At 44.5% G+C, this 18,100-nt stretch overlaps 1 protein-coding gene across 2 annotated transcripts in view; it reads left to right on the forward strand.

Moving 5' to 3' along the window:
• RAB14 (RAB14, member RAS oncogene family) overlaps window positions 1-18,100 on the forward strand; it is a 423,502-nt gene that overhangs the window by 95,052 nt on the left and 310,350 nt on the right. For both annotated transcript variants that reach the window (XM_069609520.1, XM_069609521.1), the window contains 2 exons: window positions 2,120-2,178; window positions 12,996-13,049. In XM_069609520.1, coding sequence (XP_069465621.1) covers window positions 2,127-2,178; window positions 12,996-13,049 — 106 coding nt within the window. In that variant the 5' untranslated portion in view covers window positions 2,120-2,126. The remainder of the gene's footprint in view (window positions 1-2,119; window positions 2,179-12,995; window positions 13,050-18,100) is intronic.

The following is an 18,100-nucleotide window of genomic DNA, read 5'->3' on the forward strand; positions in this document are numbered from 1 at the left end:
TGTCCTAACAGTGCAAATGTGTTGGGACTAAGAGTGATGGCCATGGGCATGTGGATGCAGCCTTTTATCGTAATTGTTGCAAAGTGGCCATGGCCATTTACTACAACTCTGGGCTATGGTGTAGAATACAAAAAAGTAAAAATGTAAGAGTTAAACGAGAAGTTATCTCAAGAATGCTAATGTTTTCAAATACTGCCCATAATAAATATATGCATTTTTTTAAACCAATTTCCTCTGTAAAATGATCAGCAAATCTGCTCTAAAGTCCTGCTTTAAAAGAGCTTGGACATATCTATTTTGTATACATAAACAGTGTAATCTAATTCTTTAAATGCAATTCCTTGCAGCAGTAAGCCAGCCCTGCGCTTGTTACTGTCTTGGAGCAGGGAATTACCGCCAGTCCTACAGATGCCATCCTAATAAAGAAAACAAACCCCTTTTATCAAACAAAATAATGTTGTAAAAGTGCTTGTTTGCTGTTTTAGTATTTCATTCATAGTACTGCCCGTCCTGTGGCCGAGGCAAACCTGTAAAGGACGTGTTTACTTTGCTCTTTCAAAGGTACTCGTGTCGTCCAGTGGTGAAGGGTTAGCCCCTTCAGTCACCCGACCTGGGTTCGAAGCCCAGCCTTTCTTTTTTCCTGGTGCATCAAATTAAGTTTGGAAAAAATATTTGCGGCCCCAGAAAAAAACAGAATGAGACTCTTAACACAATTCGTGTGGCTGAAGGCACTTAACCCTTTACCACTGGACCACCACTGAATGTATTGCAGCCAAACCTATGAAATTAATCGGGGGTTGGAAATGATGCCAACCTTAACTGAGTAGTTTCTCTCACACCCCCACCTCTTGTTGCCCAGCCCATGAATACATAGATGCCCTAGTTGGCATCAGCAATAACATAAATGACATAATGTATGATAGGGTGACTCGGAGTTTGTCTTCACTTCGAACACCTGCTGAATTCCATGGGTTTTGCTGCAATCAATTATTTCACCACAACTATCTTAATTAATGTTTTGTCATTGAATTGTCTATATATTCTACACTTCCCTCTAAGACAATATCCTGGTGTATTGTATACATGCCCCAATCACAAGGCTGTCGGGACAAAACTGCACCGATAATCACCAATTATGGTGGAACCAGGTATATAGTTGTCCTGACAAATCTGTCTTGGGTTGATAAAGTAGCACTGCCCTATAAGACCAAGTCCATTTCCTGGAGAAAAAGGCGTGCATTCGGGCTTATTTGCCACAATGCCTTGCTGATGTGGCTCAAAACTGGAGGTGAACTTCCAGCAATGGCTAGGCTGTATTGTGGAATGTGCGACTTGGCTCAAATGAACCATACTACTATATATTCGATTCAAAACCTAATGTACTCAACATGGAGCTATCTTTAAAAAAAATGTTTTTTGTTACCCGCTTTTAAACCGAGACGAGTCTAAGCATGGGACCGGGATGCATACCTGTGTTGATCTGCATTTTCTTGCTTCTAAGACAAACGCCTAGCCCCTGGACTATCCTCTCGGCCCTAGAATAGAATGCTGTGTATTATGTTAATGTCTTATAAAGCGTGACTAATGATGGCCAGTGGCCTGACTGATTGTATGTTCTTTTTAACAAACGGAATGAATAATCCTATTACTCTTATGAAAGCTAGTGACTTATTCATGTTGCATAAAACATTGACTCTACATTTTAAAGAAAAAAGCAAACTGCATTGGCCAATTATTCGGCAAGTAACTTTGTTTTCATTTTTGGCTAGTAAGGCATTTCACACATGCCTTACGTGCCAACTATGAAATTTGATATGAAACCTTACCCACCTATTTAAATTCTGCAAGTTAATTTTTAAGGGTCACATTGGATGTTTCAATAGTGTTCTTGGTGTTTCTCTCTTGGATGTTATATGGCTCACAAGCCCCAGGGTTTATCATATCTAGCTCTTCAGTAGGGATACAGATGGGAGCAGGAGTTTCTTGATATTGTGTTCTGTTTAATGTATACCAAGTAGATTATTTTGGAATGCGATTGGGATATGTAATTGTAATAAGATTCTCAGTAACATGTTCAATTTATTAATCGCATTCTTTTTTTCTCTTCCTCTGAAATCAGCGCCGCAATGGCCACTGCACCTTACAATTACTCTTACATCTTTAAGTACATCATTATTGGTAAGTTTAAAAAAAGTCAGTTACTTGAATGGTTTTAGATTTGTATTTTGTTCATTAAAAGAGCATAGTTAACTCGCTCACTGCTTTTTTAAAATTAACCCATTTTGGCTGTTCTCCTGTGATGTAGTACATCTCATGACCTCTCAATTCACATTACTGAGAGTTATAAGCTAGTAGTGGTGGAGCGAGCTAATGCAGTCATTCTGAAAAATGGACGCCATTTCAGTATTCAAACCAGTACTGAGGTGGAATGTGCTGCTGCAAACTGAAATATATTCTCACACTGAAGAGCTTATCTCCAGCTTCTGTCACTTAAAGTACAGCTATTATTTGGTATTTTATAGCTTTATGTACATGAGATTGTACAAATATTTGGTAAAAAAAATGCATGCAGACCATGATCAAAGTTCAGCGATTTAAACCTTTTTCATACATACATCTTTGGTGGTGATATTATGTGTAAATGGAAGACCTAAAAGTGATGGCTTAGGGAAACCAGAGGAAAGATTGCATAACGTATTAGAGGAAGAGGGTTTGGCGCATTAGGGCACATTGAATCTATCAAAGCTAGTTTTGCAGCAAAAATCAAAGCAGACTAGAATAATGGCAAAACAAATATGGTGCCACTACACCTCCACCCCTGCCATTGCTATCACTGCTAAATGGCTCTGTTGTCAACAAAACCCACTGTATGCGCGCCCAACCTATGGGCTCTATTTAATGCCATCTCCAACACGGGTGTAACCTTGGTAAGATGGCACCAAGCTGAAAGCCTCCTAATCCTAAGGCAGACCCAAATATACCAATTAACTACCACCAGATATCCTTGTTGGATGTAGATATTAAAATGTACGGAAACGTTTTACAGATCAAACTGGAAGAGAGGGTGACAAATAACCAAAACCATAAGCCATCTACAGCAGGCTTTAGAAAGGGAGTACGCCCTAGTTGTCTGGTTTTCAGGCAAACCCTTATCCTCGACACATATGTTGGGATCGGGGAGAGGGGGGGCAAGCCTGCTATTTGTAGACCTAAAAGCTACATTTGACAGCATCCCTAGGTCGGTTCTGTGGCAAGTGTTCCGGAACAAGAACATTACACCTTTCCTGTTAACCGCCATCATGATATGATATGATAGGTTATTTATAACGCGCTTAATACCCAGAGGTTTCTAAGCGCGGACCCGGGGATCGAACCTGTGTAATTCCGTGTTGTCTTGTTTCCAAGACGGGCACGTTGCCGCTGAGCTATCCTCCTGGGACCTTTATGCCAATATAACTGCCAAAGTAAGCTGGGATCTCGGATGAGAGACCACAAATGCCTTCTGAGTCGAGAAGGGTGGTCAGACAGGGCTGCATACTAGCCCCAACCCTGTTCAATTTATCAGTCAATAACTTTATTTTGGCCTTAAGGCCATGATAGTACAACCTAACATACAATAAAATGCTAAACCAATATCAATGGCAGTACATCCTTCCACATGATCATGTAACGGTTGCAACCCCAGGGCTCAATTATTGACCAACATGCATGTATCTTATTTAATTTCGCTTCCGACCGGTTCGAGAGCCTGGATCCACTGGCCATCTGAAACTGCCCCCTGGTCTTTTTTCCCCAACGGTACTCCAGTAGCGCCAGTTAGCACCGGATGCTGAAGCCTGGTTTCAGAAATATTGTCCTTGTTGTACTGAGCATGGGCTCTGATTTCACTCGTACTGTTGGGTCTTAGGCAACTTCTCATGTTGATGCCCAGAATGCCATTGCCCACTATCTGGTCCCCAAATTCTAGCTAGAGGAAGTGAAAGGCGCTCTCCCCTTGATAGTCTCGAATTACGGACACAGGCACCCAGACATTGCACAGAACCAGTGCGTGCAATTGTATATGTTTCCAGATGGTTTGGGGCTAATTCGGTAACCTTAAGCAAAAATACTGTACTCCCTGTGCATCACCCCCCCACCCCCCGCCTCCGTGTTGTTTATCATACTTTGGCCGGGCCGTGGTCTACGAACCCTGTATAGCCAGTCGTACCAGCTGGCTTCTCAGCCGTTGGGTCGATACAAAGCTCGGTCTGGACACCTGACTCTCGGCTGTTCAGCTGGTTGCGTTGCTTGGTTCTATACTCTTGGGGTGGGGGACATAGGGGCCAGAGTGAAGTGGGCCCTGCAGCACCTTATTGGCCAGAGGACCATTGAGGTTGCTGCTCTCTCCCGATACAAAAGTGGGCCCTGCAACATACTTAGTGGCGCACATCATATTTGTTTGGGGAGCGGGGTTGTGGTGGACTGTTTCTACTGATGGATTGGTAGACCACAAAACATCCACCAATCCAATTGATGATTCCCCCAATTCCCCACCGCCCCGGCACCCTCACTTTCCATGGGCTTCCACAAGGGCAAGGATCAACCTCTTTTTGGCCACTAGCTCGGACAAAACGAGGATAAATTTGCAATTGCTGGCCATAAGGGCCCTATTGCCAACCTGATCAGTGATATACAAGGTGTGTGGAATGGGTACACTGGGGACTGGGGCTTGGCAGAGGGCCACTCCCAACACACGTCTAGGTTATTCTTGTCTCTGACTGAGCACAAAGGTGGGGGGGTCGCTAGTGTGGATCACACATTGTCCTCCGCACCGTCAAGATTAATTTTTCCATGAGTATTGGAGTGATGCCAACATTTTGAGATCCCATTGGGAGCCCTGTGAGGTGGATGTCTTATCATCCTTATTGGCTCTCAAGGAAGTGTTCATTGCCGGAGTGTTCTTCCTTTTCGCACAGCACTTCAGAGGAAGGTATGGCCGCATGGGGAAACCCCAGAATCTGGACCAGCGGTAACAAAAATGTTGCTAGGAAATCTAGACCCTCAGCCTCAGATCCTGACTATTGAACTAAACGTCCTACACCTGAAAGCTTAGTGGTCCAGGCAGCTACATCCACCAGACAATCTGCATACCTCTCTATTCCCCCAGATAGGGATGATAATAGAATTGATGCCTGGTCTCGCAAGATTTTTTCTTCGAGCAGTATGGTTTTAAAGTAAAAAAATGTGACTTGCACCATTGCGAGGTTCACATACACCCTGTGGCATTGTATTAGTGCGGCGGCTGAACACATTCCTGAGGGCGAGGAACGAGGCGGCTTCCTTGCAATTGTAAAAGATGGAAAGGAGGCTATGGGGGAAGGCCTCCAGTCAGGACTGGACACTGCTGACTGCATCAGCAGGTCCATGGCTTCTTGCACAGTGCTACGCAGGTTTGTGTGGCTGAGCAAGTCAGGCTTTGCACTGGATGTGCAGGCCAGACTTATCAATATGCCATTTGATGGCTTGAGGTTGTTCGGCAGCAAGGCGAATGAAAGTTTGGAGAAGCTGCAGACCTCTAAGGCGGTGGCTAAGTCACTTAGCGCCGCCATACTTCAACCTCAGCAACCCTCCTACTCAGGCTCATCTTCCTGTAGGGGTCGTCCTCTTTGTTTTTATTCCTCATTTGGAAGGGGAAGAAGACAGGCTAGTCAAAGAGGACAAAAGAAATGTTCTCTGGGTGGACGAGGAAAGGGTGTTAGATCAGCCCCAGCAGCGGCAACTGTCCCCTCAGCCGCTGCTGCAGCCGCCTCTAAGCCACTCTGAACTTGACTCACAAGACCCCGGTGGGAGGCAGGATCTCTCAGCATCTGAACGAATGGCAGGGACCATCCACCAGGATACAACTCTGTCAAAATTCTAGATCTGCTCCTGTTGCAGGAAATTTTAACCCTGCTAGAGAAAGGTGCAATAGAACGTGCACCTGTATCAGAGAGGAACAAGGGTTGGTATTCCCCATACTTTCTCATCCCAAAAAAGAATGGAGGATTGAGACCCATCTTGGACTTGAGAAACTTGAACAAGTTCTGCAGGAAGGACAAGTTGAAGATGGTAACCCTTTCTCAGATCCTTCAGGCTCTCCAACTCCTAAACTGGTTGGTATCATTGGACCTTCAGGATGCTTACTTTCATGTGCCAATCCATCTCAAGCACAGGAAGTACCTGAGGTTCGCGGTTGCCAGTTCTCACAATCAGTTTCGAGTTCTGCCATTCAGGCTGACCTCCGCCAAAGGGCTTTCACCAAGCTGATGGCGGTAGTGGCAGCGAGTCTCAGAAGAGGGGGGATTCCTGTCTTCCCTTACCTGGACGATTCGTTAATCGGGGCACGTTCACCCGAACAAGCCCAGGAACATCTGAGCAGGACCTGCCACTTCTTACACAGACTGGGCTTCTGCCCCAATTATAAGAAGCCAAATATGATACCATTCCAAAGACTCCAATTCATCGGAGCAGTCCTGGATACTTTCTCGGGAGCAGTCCTGGATACTTTCTCGGGGAAAGCCTCGCCTCCCGAGGTGAGAGCTCATCAAATTCTGCAGATGGTAACAGCATCTGCCGGCCTTCGATTTTTCTGAGGTTGCTTGGCCTTGTGGCATGCTGCATTTTTCTGATGCCAGAGGCCAGATTGAGAATGAGATCCCTTCAATGGGCCCTCAGGACTCAATGGTCCCAATTTTCAGGGAATATGTCAGATCTTTTGCAAGTTCCGGCCAGGGTGGCTCAAGATAGTCTATGGTGGACTTGCAAGGACAATATTCTCAAGGTAGAATCTTTTTGGCAACCATGGCCGGAGAGAACAGTAGTGACGGACGCCTCACTCACAGGGTGGGGAGCTCACACCAACGATCTGACAATCAGCGGTCGTTGGTCTCCATCGGAGTCCAAACTACACATCAACCTCTTGGAGCTGAGGGCAATCAGAATAGCGCTGAAGACTTTTCTGCCCTCTTTACGGGGAAAGAATGTCCTGATAATGACGGACAACACAGTGGCCACGTACTACCTCAACAAGAGGTGGTGTAGGGTCACTATCACCATGCAGAGAGGCAATGCAGCTCTGGTTCTGGGCAATACAAGAAGGAATCTCTGTCGGCAGTTCCCCTAGCCAGAGAGCAGAACACAGCGGCGGACGCTATGAGCAACCGTATCCCACGAGTGGGAGCTAGCTCAGGAAGTCCTTCAAGAGATCTTCATCCTTTGGGGAACCCCACAAATGGATCTGTTCGTGACCAGTGTCAACAGGAAGTGCAAACTGTACTGCTGTACTGCTCAAGGGAATTTCCTCCAAGAGGAGCTCTAGGGGACGTGTTTGTAGAGGACTGGGAATTTCCACTCCTATACGCGTTTCCTCCAGTCCCCGTGATGTCTCTCGTAATCAGGAGGTTGAGAAAGTTCTGGAAAACCATGATCCTAATTGCCCCGGATTGGGCCAGGAGGACGTGGTACCCAGACCTTCTGGACATGTCCATCTGCCCTCCAATACGTCTTCACTAAGAGAGGATCTGGATCTTCCCTTGCAAGAGGAAGGTCGGGCTCTCCATCCAGAGGTCAAGACACTCCACCTTCACGCATGGTTTCTGGGAGGTTGAGATATAACAGTATATATAGAACAGTTTTTGTGACGGAGGATAGCTCAGGGGCGACACGTTTGTCTTGGAAGCAAGACAACGCAGAACACAGGTTTGAATCCCGGTCCCGCACTTAGAAACTGGTCTCCAGTATTAAGCATGTAATAAAAGATTAATAGTTTAATTCCTTGCTGCCCAATAGTGTGCCACCATGTACTGAATATAAAGGTGCACCAGGCTTCGGGATTTCTTGTAGCTGGGAGCTATTTAGCTACTCGATGGGACCTTGAGCCTGGTAAACTTTAGTCCAACAGCTTCCAGGAGCTATCTTTAGCTCCCCAAGCCAACTAGTGCCACAAAATACAGCTATCTAACATCAACTTTGTATGCCTGGAAATTTCCATAAAAGTGGCATTTGTCGACCTCTACAAGATAAGTAAAGCATAAACGGTCATATGTACTGGACACAATTGTAGTTTTATTTCATTTGGAAGTTGGATTTGTTGCATACTACAGATTAGCACCTCATTCATCAGAAGCATCAGAGTGAACACTGGCTCCTCATCTAAAAAGAGATGGTAGCAATAATACAAATGTCACAGTAAAGAGACTGAATAATGCAGTAACAGATGTAGTGGCAGAGTTAGATGTAATGGCAAATAATTAAAGATCAAATGAGGGAGAGCACCAAGATAAACAAATTGACACACAAGAAATGTAAAAGAAATAACCGGGAAAAGCGATTAAAAGAACGTACACCGTGAGGACAGCAAGATGGCAACACGATTCAACAGAAAAAAGTCTGCAATGAGTAGGGACACAGCAATGGAAAAAGGGGTTCAAGTAATATACATTTTTGGGCTGATACCACAGTGTGGAAAATAATGTGTCCTGTTCATCATGTGAACGCTGTTTCGCGACGGCAGATCCCCACTCTTTGCCTGGAGTGCCTAGGCCCGGAACATCGTTGCCCGCTCCACGCCTAGACCTTCATCCGAGGATGCGTTTTTTGGAGAAATTTCAGACGCTCATGCATTCTGATCCCATGAGGGTGTACTTTAAGGGTCTATTTAGGTAAATGTATCTTGGACCTCCTGTACCACCACCTGCTCAGGCTGATCCTATGCAGGCCCCGGTGAGCCAGAGTGTTGGCACTGGTTCTACTGGAGGCTGCTGCACACCACGCAGATACCTCTGCTCGAGGCCTTATGGTCGGGTTGACCCCTCCCGCCAAGCATGGCTCCATGCTACGAAGTTCTCAAAGGAAGTGCATGACAAGGTGCTGGACTTTCCTTTTGATGGTAAGTAGTTGTTCCATTCCTCCACAGATGAGGAACTTGTGAAGACTAAGACGAGTACTCCAACAGCCAAGTCTTTATCAGTTGTGGTGAAAGCTCAAGCTAAGGCCACTTATACACAGAGGTCAGGGTCCCAAACTCGGTCCTTCTCTGGGTTCAGGGGTTTTCAGGATCGCCGTGCATGCCAATCTAAAGCTCCGGTTGTGGGCCTCGAAATAAGCAGCAGCGGCAAGGCGGCTGGTTTTTCTCTCAGCTATCAGCCTCCTCTCCAGGGCAGGTTGTCTCCCTGCCGACAAATCATCCAAATGCAATTTTTTTGTCGGTCGCAAGAGACTCCAGTGGGAGGATGAATCTCGTCTCATCTGGAGGCTTGGAAGACCATCACAGAAAACAGATGTTTTTTGTCTATCTCTCGGGGGTGCTTCCGCTTGCCCCTCCCTCCTACCCCACTCTCAACCCTCCCTTCCAACAGACTGGGTCACCCTTCCTCAGAGCCAAGGTACAGAAACTTCTAGACCTAAGAGCGGTGGAGCCTGTTCCCCTCTGGGAGCAAGAGGAGGGCTATTACTCCTGTCTGTTCAGTGCCCAAACAACCAGGCTGGCCTGCGCATTATCCTCGATCTTTACCAGTTCAATCTATCTCTTCCCTAAGAGAAATTCAAGATGATCACGCCTTGCCAGATGGGCGATTGGCTCAGCGTGGTAGACCTCCAGGATGCATACATGTACATTCTGATTTGGAGCCCGCATCGGAAATGTCTGCGGTTTTCCATGGGAGCGGAACAATTCCAGTTTTGTGTACTCCTTTTTGGTCTCAGCTCGGCCGCCACGTGTCTTTACGAAGATGGCGGTCATCGCAGCTTTCCTTCAGGGGTTACATATATATCCATACATGGACAATTGGCTCCTGCGCAGTCCATGCCCACAGACGGTCTTGACCAATGTTCAGTCTCTCCTTCGGCTCCTATTCCATCTTGGGCTGTCAGTGAATTGGCAGAAATCGTCCATGACTGTCTCCCAAGGCCTGATTTTCCTGGGTTTCTGTTGGAATACAGTCAGTACCAAGGTGTGCCTAACGGTGGACAGAATTGCAGACCTATCGACCGCATGTCAGCTCTTCCTCCAGTCCTCGCACATGACGGCCTGGTGGTTCCAAAGACTTCTGGGTCTCGTGGCCTCTTGCGTGCTAGCTTTAACTCTTGCACGTCTGAAGCTGAGATGCACTCAGCTAGCCCTTAAGAGCTGCTGGTCTCAGGCATCGGATCCGGATTCCAAGATAATTCCAGTTCCATCCTGCATGACAGCGGATCTACAATGGTGGTCCTCGACCAACAACCTTTCTGTGGGGGCCTCCTTCCAGGACGCTGCGTCACCTCGAAGTATTCGACCTGTGGATGCCTCAGGACAGGCAGTTTCATATCAATTATCTGGAACTCCTGGCTGTGTTCAAAGCTTTTCAACCGTTTATCACCAACAGGGTAGTCTGTATTCGAACAGACAATTCTGTGGCGATGTTTTAAATCAACAAGCATGACGGATGGCGATGTTTTAAATCAACAAGCATGACGGAACCAAGTCACTTCTCCTTTTAGACCTGACCATACACATTTGGTACTGGGACATTGATCACAAGGTCTGGCTCTAGGCTGTACACATCCCAGGTCATATCGATGTAACTGCAGACTCACTCAGCCGTCAGTCGGCAGCCAGTTACGAGTGGGAAATAAACAGCGATGTCCTCTCGAACAATTTCCACCAATGGGGCACTCCAGAGGTGGACCTCTTTGCAACTTCTGCAAACGGGAAACTTCACCTTTTATGCTTGTAGGGATGGGCTTGGAGCAATCCTCCCTTGGAGACTCCCTCGAGATTCCGTGGGAGAACATTAAGGCTTATGCCGTCCCTCCATTGCCACTGATTCATCGGTCACTCTGCAGGCTCAGGACTACATCGAACTTCACTCTCCTGTTCATAGATCCTTGGTGGCCAGCCAGATTCTTTTTTTCGGAACTTCAACAACTGTCGATTTCTTCCCCTGATCAGAATGCCGCTTATACCGACCTTGAGCCATCACCAGCTGTGGCACCCCTCCTCTCAATCATTCAGTTTGGCGGCCTGGTGCCGGAGTTCAGATCTTTAGCGCAGTTTAATCTGTCAGAGGTCAAATATGCGCATTATTCAAACAGCCAGGAAGCCTTCTATGAGTGCCCAATATAGCAGCAAATGGCTGTTTTTGCCACTGGTGCTTAGCTAAACAGCTCGACACCAGACATGCTACGGGCGGCACTGTTCTAGCCTTTGTCACCTGTCAGCTTCTGGCATTCATGTTGTCTTGCAGAACTTACTTATCTGCCATTGCGGTCTACCTGTCCACGGACAGCTGCTCCTTCTCCTTGACTAATCCCAGTCATCAAAAGGCATTTTGCGGAACTACTTAATATCTTCCCGCCGGTACACACTCCTCATCCCAAAAGGGAATTAAATGTGGTCATCACAGCTTTATGCCATAATCTGTTTCAACCCATGGCCACTACTGATCTTAAGTACCTTTCTTGGAAGGTTGCTTTTCTGATTGCCATAACTGCAAGGCGAGTCTGCAAACTCAAAGCGCTTTCTGTGGAACATCCGTTCCTCACTTTCCACAAGGATAAAGTTGTGCTTCGCACTCATCCGTCCTAAGGTGGTTAATGGCTTTCATTTGAACCAGTCTATCTCCTTACCAGTCTTCTTCCCGAACCCAGCATCTAATGCCAAGTGAGTTCTACACAATTTGGACGTCAGGCGAGCCCTCACGTTTTACCTCGATAGAACGGGGGAAACTCAGAAGCTCCTCACAACTGTTACGTTCGGTGACCCTAAAGGGAAACAGCTTCCAAAGCATAAGTTTTCTTTGGGATTGCGTCACTTCAGAGGCCTGTAAGATCCAAGGCCTTCAACCACCTAAGGGCATCCACGCTAATTTAGTCCACGGCAAAGCGGCTGCTGTTGCCTTCCAAAAGTATGTTGCTTGGGAGTCCATCGCCAAGGCAGCTAAGTGGGCCTCCCCATCAGCTTTCTGCAAGCATTATTGATTAGACCTGAGCTCCAGGACTGATGCCTAAATTTCGCCAGGCTGTCCTCAAAAAACTGTTTCAGTGAAGGGATTTTCCATCCAGCCTGAATACCTCTGGTTGTGCTTGGGAATCTCCCACAAGTATGGAGGAAAGGGGACGGGATGTAGAAGTATAACAAAGGTTACTCACCGTAGTGACTATCTTACTCCTAGTCCAAAGCCCCCTCCCCCCCCCCCCCCACCCCATACGCCCACCTGCCGTCCCCTCTAAAAAGTATCCTCTATTGCTTAAATGGTCTCAGACCTGCCGATAGAAAACGACTGAAGGGCGATGCGCGGGGCGGAGCTCAGGAGGGCGGGGTAACTGCCATGTGCTGTGGCCCCGCTTAAAAGGACAAACACTACATTTTTGATGCTTTTTGACAGAAAAGCTCCGATCCCATCCCGAAGAGCGGATTGTCCCACAAGTATGGATGAAGGGGGACTATGGACTAGGAGTTGGTCACTACAGTGAGTAATTTTATTATCCTTTGGCTAGTGCTATTTGACTTGTTGGCGAGTAAGAAATTAGGTGTTTATGTATAAAATTGAGGTGGCAAGTTACTTTTTATGGCTGTCTAGTTCTGCCTGGGTTATGGTTTTCACATTTTTATCAATGTTTTTACACTTGTCTTTTTTCTGAATGCTTGTGGCCATGTGTTATACCTACACACATACCGTATCCAGTTCCCAACATATATCAGACAGAATCCTTCAATTATCTACTTCAGGAAGGGCCTTAAGACACTCCTGGAGAAAGCATATCTCCCTAGACACTGATCGCTCCCCTCCCTACCTCTACCCATCAGAGCACTCCCCTCTCTAACCATCCTGGCAAACTCTGCTAATCCTGCAGCCTACTTGTAACTCCCTGCGAAAATCGCATTTTAAACGGTTATAAATCCCACATCTACATAGTTGTAAGCAAGATATGCATTGTGTAATGTATGAAGTTTAAACTGCCATCAGAAACCATAATGAGATTGTTTCCTTTTACACCAGGTGACATGGGAGTGGGAAAGTCCTGTTTACTTCATCAGTTCACAGAAAAAAAATGTAAGTTTGTTAAGCAATCAATTTGAATATTTTACATGCAACTGTACTATTTCAATTTGGAAACCAAGGATTTGGATGACCACCCGAAAAACCCCTTGGAAGTATCCATACAACCATTGTAACTTCTAGTGCCAGTTCGTCTCAATCACTCTGAAAGTTTTAAGACTATTTCTATAGTAAAGTTGAATTTCTGCAAACCTATTAAAGTAAATATGAGGTATGAAATTCTTTGGTACCACAAAGTTTGCCAAACCATGTAGCATAACTGAAATGTTGTCAGGAATTTGTAAGTAAATGAAAACTGCAAATGGAATGGATTTAGAAAGACTGTGAATTGTGGTTTGCCTCATGCGTTTTTAGGATGCGAAACTGGTCATAAAAATAAATTAGTCAAATATTGTCTTGCGGTATTTGAAAAAAGTTCCTCTCCTTGTAATTATACCATGCAATTTGACCTGAGGACACTTGACAAGTATGGCACGCTCTATCTGACTAAATACATATTGACCTACTGGGAGGTTACTGTAAACCTTTCATAGCAACTTTTATTTCCGGTTTGATCTGAATAGTTAGGGAGAATTTTCTTTTTAGTGTTTCATTCCTCCCACCTTAGAGACCCCCGCACTTTTTGCTGAACTTTGAGACTTTGTACTTTTAATCCTATGTGTTTGCTTTTGGAGTCTGACAAACTCCGTAGGGATGATCTTTTTACGTTGACACACATCACCCTCAGTGCATTGTCACATAGAAGTCCTTTGGATTTCTGCTGAGGTTTTAATACCTTCTCTTGGATAAACTGTTTCCAAGAGCAGTGAAGTGAAATTGACTTTACTTACATTTGTATCTTTATAGAAACAGCACACACTATCTTACAATAGAGGGCTGGAGGGGTATCCCTTTGTCTATCTTCTCATGTAACATTTTGATGTTGGCCTTTCTACAATTAATGACTGGTGGCAGTGGTTTACTTTTTCCTACCATTGTGTGTTTTTACTGCAGGCTGCAATTGCAGCTGCAGTAATAGCACCCATGGGTGCCCATTTTGTCAAAATGGCTCCAGTCTTCTTTTTTCACCATTTTTTGTTGTATAGGTCCTTCTTGAGATTTACTCGGCGCGACACCAGGTTTGGTCCCTTTGTTTGTTTTGTCTTTGGCGAATTAACTGGTAAAGCTGGCCTTTGGCTCCAGCGTGTCTGGCAGGAAGCAAGGGAGGTGCCCGACACTCCCTGTGCTTAGTCTCCTTGGTTACAGGAATGCACCCAAAGCTAGGCGGCGAATGAATGGGAGAGACTTGCATAAAAGGTGAGGTCTTTTGCAAGGAAGGCAGAGCCGACCACTGGACAGAGGAATCCAAAGAAGAACTTGGAAGAGAAGTTTGCTGCAACTCCTTGATTGTTGGTTTGCCTGGTGAAGCCCTGCTGCAGTGCTGAAGCTATGAATTCACCTTAACTAGAGAAACCCTGCAAAGGATGACTGCTCCCCTTGTGTTGGTGGGACCAATCGATCCCAAGACTAGCTCGACTGAAAACACTCTGCTGGCTGTTCTTCCATTGCTGCTGCAGGAACCGAGTGCCTGGGAACAGGAACACCAGAATCGAGTGCATTGTTCTTAAGCTGGAGCCGAGCTCCAGGAAGATCCTCTGCACTCCCTTGAAGGACTGACCAAGCCGCCACCTCAACAGAGTGCTGGACCCCCAGAAGCATGGAAAGTCCACAAGGTGTCCAAGAACCGCAGTGGTGCTATTAGCAAGAAGCTATAACCGCGACGTGCCGCTGATCTGTACTTGCCCATTGCTGCCGCCGACCTTCGCATCATAGTGCAGGAGTCCCTAGACGTCCTCCCTCTTGTCCCCACGATTGAGACCACAGTAAAAACATGATCTGCCATACTACGTCAGCTGGAACCAATTTTCCTCAGACCTAAGTGACTGTAAACTAAGGAGTACTTATTCTTGTTGTGTGGAAACAGTGAAAATTCCACCAACTGTAAGCGCTGCCAGAAAACAAAAGAAGTTGAAAACTTAAAGTACTGAGACTTAAAGTAGCAAGATCCTAAATGGAGTCACTGGTAGAAAGAATTCCAATGTAAAATTCAGTATTTAATGTCCATATTCAAAGAGTCAGAGATCTGTGCCGACACGTTTTTCGACCTCCACAGGTCTTTTTCAAGGCAAAGCTCTGCTCATAATAAATGATACAAAACAATCACATGAATATATTAGCCACATTGCATATCACCAAGTCCCCAAACAGGAAAAGGTGAAGTACTCCAGGGCAAAAAAGAAAATTAATTCAGTAATGACAAATAATAAAGGCAATCATGTGCACACAACACCGATAATGAATCATAAAAATTATACATTACCAGAACCAGATAAACAAAAGATTAACAGGAGTCACATCATCATTGGTTCATGTAAAGAAAAAAGAGAAAAATGGCAGACCATAAACTATATTAAAAAAAACCAAATTTTTTTAAATTTGATGTAATGATTTGAGTTAATATGGAAACTGTTAGAGTAAGAAACATCAGTCACCACCAAACGTCCAATATAAGATAGTATTATAACTTACTTAACAAATATATATGGGAATTGTTCCCTTATAACACGTCGGTCACCACTGCGAAACCTAGTGCCACCATAAGACGTGAGTGCCAACACATCCAAAATACAACGCTCAGTTAGTAGAGATAAAGATGACGTGATGTGAATATGCCAATTATATTCAATTATATGTGATGGTATTCACGAGCACAAGCAGTGCCAGATGCATATAAAACAAAGGGTTAGTTACTCAGATTGTAGTTTCTTCTAATACGTTACCTATTTCCAAAAATACTCTGTTTCCACTTGAAATTCACATCCTATGTTTAATACAGTGAAACATTACTCTTGTAAAGATTTTCAATAACAGTTGCTCCACTAGAAAAGTCACGATATAAATGATTGCGTACCTCATAAACACGTTGTTCTGTTCTGATAGAAAATGTAGAATGTAAGTCGAATCGTATTTGAGCACTGCGATAGATCCGAATCATTAAAGCCTCAAAATGGCGTGACCTAACGTAATAAATGAACCGAATTACTGATGAGCTAAATAATATACTTAAAATCCTAGAGCCATTAGCTGAACGAAATAGAAAGCAAAATCAAACCTACCCAATTATACTGCCGTCTGTGAAGTAAGTGATACGAGCCACGTATAGTGAAACCCACACTCGTATCCGTGCGGGTTAAATTAGAAAAACGGACCTGACTAGCACATGACACTCGCTAGAAACAGGTCACATGATCTCTACTCGTGACCTGTCACAGAGATGTAAATATGCAAATTAGCAAAGTAAGTTAAACCGAGCGTAAACATAAGATGTACAGATAACGAAATCTATAAGTAGAACCTAATTATTTAGACAAGTATAATTACCAAATCAATACGTGATGTAAATAATATGAGCCGTGCATAATGTTACCCAAACTCGTATCCCTGTGACTATTAGAAAAAAGGACCCGGCGAGCACATGACACTCGTTACAAGCCAGTCACGTGAGTTCTCCTCGTGACCCGATTTATAAATATAGATATGCGAAAATAGCAGAATATTTATGACCGAGCGTAAATGAAACGCTAGTGGAACATTTAGGATTACTAGGTCATTATAATAAAATTTAAATATGCAACTTGCCATTCTTATGAATTAAAAGTACTGATTACATTATTAGTAGGGAGACATTGATGTTAGGTACGACGATCATTATAACCTGAAATTTGCGTAAAAGTATATCAGGGACCATTTGGGTCCTAATGATGAATAAATAACCAAAGAAACTTGAATCAGTGTAGTAAATCGTACCAAAAGGTGTGGTGGACTCACGCCCTGGATCTCCCAGATCACCAGTGGCGACAGACGTGCTGTTAATATTATCAGAAGCAATCAAGATTGAAAAGGCTATCACACCTTACCGCCTACAAGAATACATGAAATTCAGTGTCACTGTTAAAACCCAAAGTGGTGCAACGCAGTTTACAAATAATGCGTGCCTCCAATTGTCTTAGGAGGGCAACTCGATCCCCAACTCTGGGGTGCGGTCGCGCTTGCATTAGACCAATAATCTGTAGATCTCTTACATTATCCATCTGATAATGTTCTTGCCAATGGATGGATCGTGGCAATTTACAATCAGGTTTGTTAAGACTGGCGAAGTGCTCTCGAATACGTATTCTCACTTCTCTGATTGTTGAGCCTACATATACTTTACCACAAATACAGAGAATTGCATAGACCACAAATTTTGTTCTACAGTTCATAAAGTCACGTATTTGTACAGATAAACAATTATGACACACAAAACAATCTGAGCTGATGACCTGTTTACAGTAGTTACATTTCCCACATCGGAAAAAACCCTTAGGTTTAGAGGGTAGCCAAGAAGCAGACTCTCCCGGATTAAATGAGGGAGCTAAAAAGGAAGGACATAAAAAATCCTTAAGTGCCTGATTACGAGTGAAAATCAATTTAGGTTTGTCAGAAATATATGGACAAATGTCCGGATCAGGTTTAAGTAAATGCCAGTGTTTGGTTAGCACACCATATAACATATCTGATTTTTGAACATATTTTGTGATAATGCATACATCCAAAGAACTTTTAGGTTTAATCGTCTTTGAAGCACAGAGAATGTCCTCTCGTGATATGCTGCTAGCCCGTTGCTTGCCTTGTTTAATGCTTTTGACCGAATGACCTCTGTTCCGGAACCTTTCAACAATGTGTGGAGGTCGAAACGCGTGTCGGCACAGATCTCTGACTCTTTGAATATGGACATTAAATACTGAATTTTACATTGGAATTCTTTCTACCAGTGACTCCATTTAGGATCTTGCTACTTTAAGTCTCAGTACTTAGTTTTCAACTTCTTTTGTTTTCTGGCAGCGCTTACAATTGGTGGAATTTTCACTGTTTTCTCTCTATGTTAGTAGGTACTGAGGTGCTTACTACTTCACCATAGGGCTGCAGCCAGTCGAAGTGCAACATTAGCAAGTTTACATATAACC

Source organism: Ambystoma mexicanum, chromosome 8 (genome assembly GCF_040938575.1).
Source record: "Ambystoma mexicanum isolate Mex_15411 chromosome 8, UKY_AmexF1_1, whole genome shotgun sequence".
Taxonomy (NCBI): Eukaryota; Metazoa; Chordata; class Amphibia; order Caudata; family Ambystomatidae; genus Ambystoma; species Ambystoma mexicanum.